Genomic DNA, 3,560 nt, shown 5'->3' with positions numbered 1-3,560 from the left:
CATCTTTCAAGTTCAATTGCCTTATTGTCAAAGACTGAGTCTGATTGTTTTTTATGCAAATTCCACGATGAGGGCACAAAGTGACAGCCTGATGTTTTTTTGGAAAAAAGTAAAACCATATCAGCTATACCAAAGGCGCAGAGAAAAAGCAAAGACTGACCAACACTCCAGAGGCAGAAAGGTAAATTAGCTAAGCGACGAGACACCGGCTCCACCAGTGTCTGACATGTGTGCAAAGCAGCATATAGTGCAAAACTTCCCAACAAGAGGTTAAAAAGTAATTTGAGCCACTCTCTAACATGGGATCTTGGCTGCAGCACATAGAGCCCAACTTGAACTCCTGCCATGTAGATAGCTACATAGCCCACTATAGAAAATATGCCTTCCTTGTTAGCATGCAGAAAGTCCTTTTCTCTCTCATTGTTGTGGATAATGAAAACCTTCAGCCCTAATGTCTCTAGACAGAACTGATAAAGTCCGCTGATCAGAAGAGCAAAAGCCCACAAGTGACTGGCTGGTAAAAGTGCCAGGAGAATAGAAGCTACAACTCTGACAATGGCTAGTGTAAAGAAGAAATTCCAGTGGATGCCATATTCTGTCACATGCTCATGATAGTTGGTCATTTTGACACTCACTAGCCTTCCTATACCAAGAACAACCAGGGGCCAGATAGACATGAGCTGCTTTGTGATATGATACATCTTGGATCCTGAGATGTTCTTCCTTCGTGCCTCTGGACAGACGAGGGCATTTGCAAAGACGTACGCTCCAACACCAAAGTCCATAACCCCAGTCCCATAGGTTTCTGTTTTAGCATATCGCCTCGGGAAGATGCTGAAATCTACGGCGAGAATACTGATGGCTGTTTTCACATTTATAAACACTCTAAAAAGAGTCAAAAAGGGAACCTGGTTGAACTGAACATGACTTTGAAGAAAGGTGCTGATGGTGGTCTTTGAGTGCTGAACAGGAGGGCGGCTGCTGGTTTGGCAAATATGGTAAAACATACAAGCTGAAACAAATGTTAAGCTCATGATGACCTGGTGAAGAATGCTGCTCAGCACCGTGCATGACAGGACGAGGGGAACAACAAGCACAGAGAAGTCCAGAAGCAGAGAAATCCATGGTAGAGGTGCAGTCCCTTTGGTCTGATGGTAGAGGATCAGAATCAGTCCTCTGTTGATGACACATACTGGGGTGAGAAATGAGCCTAGTGCCACCTCCTGCAGACTGGTCCCATTGAGATTACTTACAAAAGCCTCCTTCACTTCCCTCTGAGACATGGCCTGCAAACAACACAATTCATTATTAACTACAAGAGAGACGTGACTGTATTTACTAGATCTGAACATGTTCGATAGACACTGGGAATAGTCATGGCAACACCTGTGCTGAAACAAATGTTAAGCTCATGGCTTATTTATATGGACGTGGGTACTTGTGATTCTGAGCTATAAAGATTTTAAGAAGTGTCACCTAATTGCGTCAGCTATTTAAATCTTTATGGATTGATAAACAGCTACAGTAGTCTTTGTTTGTAGATCTAAGCTTAACTGTACAAAATCACAGAAAAGGAATAATTGTAACTCTGAATGTTTCAGAATGAATGTTCACTTCTGTCAGATCACTGGCACTCAGTACGAGCCGAGCCAGGGAAGTTCTCGATTCCACGCCAAGGCGTATGTTAGCGTGGTGGTTTAGTGTCTGTTTACCTGTACTTACCACCGGTTTGTTGCTTAGGCGTTGGAAATGTAGGGTCTCTGCATTTATTGTTTTGGTTTTTGTTTTTAAGCTCCGAGCATATATACAATGATGTCCACAATAACAAGAACTTCGCTTGCTTCCGTATTCTGTAACATGACGCGCTCTTCTTCTTCTTTTGCCGCTGGGTAATGGCGGTTGACAAACATCTTTAGGTGCATTACCGCCACCTTCTAGACTGGAGTGTGGATCCGAACGGCCCCTACCTACTACTATAACAAAAAAACCCCACTCAATTCACATTATATTGTTTTGCCTAGCCCTGTACTCTCCAAAACCCTAAGAAGGGATCTGTACCTTATGTCTCCTGAAGTGTTTGCAATACCTTTGGTAAACTAAAATTCATTCCACCCCTTAAAACTATATCCTGCCTGAACCTGGGACAACTCATAATAACATGTTCCACAGTTTGTTTTATAGTGATGTTATGCTCGAAGCAGACGGCTCGACACAAAGCAGATCTTTCAAAGTAGAAGGATCACAGCAAGATGTCTTGATGCCTTGCTTTACCATGCGAGGTATCACGTGACTCCCCAAATGAAGCTTCATGACGTCACACGCGGTGTCGGCGTTGTGTCGTGCCGGTTTTGAATACAGGACAGGGTTATCAAACTCTCACCATGCGTATAAACGGGCGCAGTGCTTGTACACTTCGTGGGTTTTTTGAGAGGAGGAGAGTTTTGGCTTGCTTTATTGCTATAGTTTCATTGATTGACAACCAGGGACAGCATGCTTGGAGCCGCTTCGTCTCTACCTAGTCATAACAAAATGAAAAATCTCAATGTGTGTGTATGTGGTGTGTATGTATGTTGGTGCGTAGCTAAGGCATTCATTCATTTATTCATTCATGGGCAGCTTACACATCTGGAAAGGCACCATCCATGCTGAACGGTATGTCCAAGTTCTAGAACAACATATGCTCCCATCCAGACGTCGTCTCTTTCAGGGAAGACCTTGCATCTTCCAACAGGACAATGCCAGACCACATACTACATCAATTACAACATCATGGCTGTGTAGAAGAAGGATCCGGGTACTGAAATGGCCAGCCTGCAGTCCAGATCTGTCACCCATAGAAAACATTTGGCGCATCATAAAGAGGAAGATGCGACAAAGAAGACCTAAGACAGTTGAACAACTGGAAGCCTGTATTAGACAAGAATGGGACAACATTCCTATTCCTAAACTTGAGCAACTTGTCTCCTCAGTCCCCAGACGTTTGCAGACTGTGATAAAAAGAAGAGGGGATTCCACACAGTGGTGAACATGGCCTTGTCCCAACTTTTTTGAGATGTGTTGATGCCATGAAATTTAAAATCACCTTATTTTTCCCTTAAAATGATGCATTTTCTCAGTTTGAACATTTGATGTGTCATCTATGTTGTATTCTGAATAAAATATTGAAATTTGAAACGTCCATATCATTGCATTCTGTTTTTATTCACATTTTGTACAGTGTCCCAACTTTTTTGGAATCGGGTTTGTATTTCTATCAACCTTGCATATCTTTATTACACATGGTATTTTAAGATGGCACAAGTATATTATTGTCTTTAAAAGACAAAACAGTCAAACATTTCAAGATGCACATAGAACCTTTATTGTTAAACATACATAACAGTGCCTTACGTGACATCTTCTTCTTCTTCTTTCGGCTGTTCCCGTTAGGGGTCGCCACAGCGAATCATCTGTGTCCACCTAACTCTATCCTCGGCATCCTCTACTCTCACCCCAATTAACTTCATGTCCTCTTTTAGCACATCCATATATCTCCTCTTTGGCCTTCCTCTTGACCTCTT

General features: G+C 42.5%; 1 protein-coding gene across 1 annotated transcript in view; it reads right to left on the bottom strand.

Moving 5' to 3' along the window:
- pigw (phosphatidylinositol glycan anchor biosynthesis, class W) overlaps positions 1–2,309 on the bottom strand; it is a 2,745-nt gene extending 436 nt beyond the window's left edge. The window contains exons 1-3 of the mRNA XM_020600472.1: positions 1,723–2,309; positions 36–1,286; positions 1–3 (exon numbers count right to left, since the gene is read on the bottom strand). The exon at positions 1–3 is cut by the window's left edge and continues 436 nt beyond it. Coding sequence (XP_020456128.1) covers positions 1–3; positions 36–1,283 — 1,251 coding nt within the window. The 5' untranslated portion in view covers positions 1,284–1,286; positions 1,723–2,309. The remainder of the gene's footprint in view (positions 4–35; positions 1,287–1,722) is intronic.
- Between the last annotated feature and the right edge of the window lie 1,251 nt (positions 2,310–3,560).

The sequence above is a fragment of the Monopterus albus genome, unplaced genomic scaffold (genome assembly GCF_001952655.1).
Source record: "Monopterus albus unplaced genomic scaffold, M_albus_1.0 scaffold47.1, whole genome shotgun sequence".
NCBI classification, from domain to species: Eukaryota; Metazoa; Chordata; class Actinopteri; order Synbranchiformes; family Synbranchidae; genus Monopterus; species Monopterus albus.
Note: the sequence above shows the minus strand (reverse complement) of the source record. Positions and strands in the feature narration are given on the sequence as shown.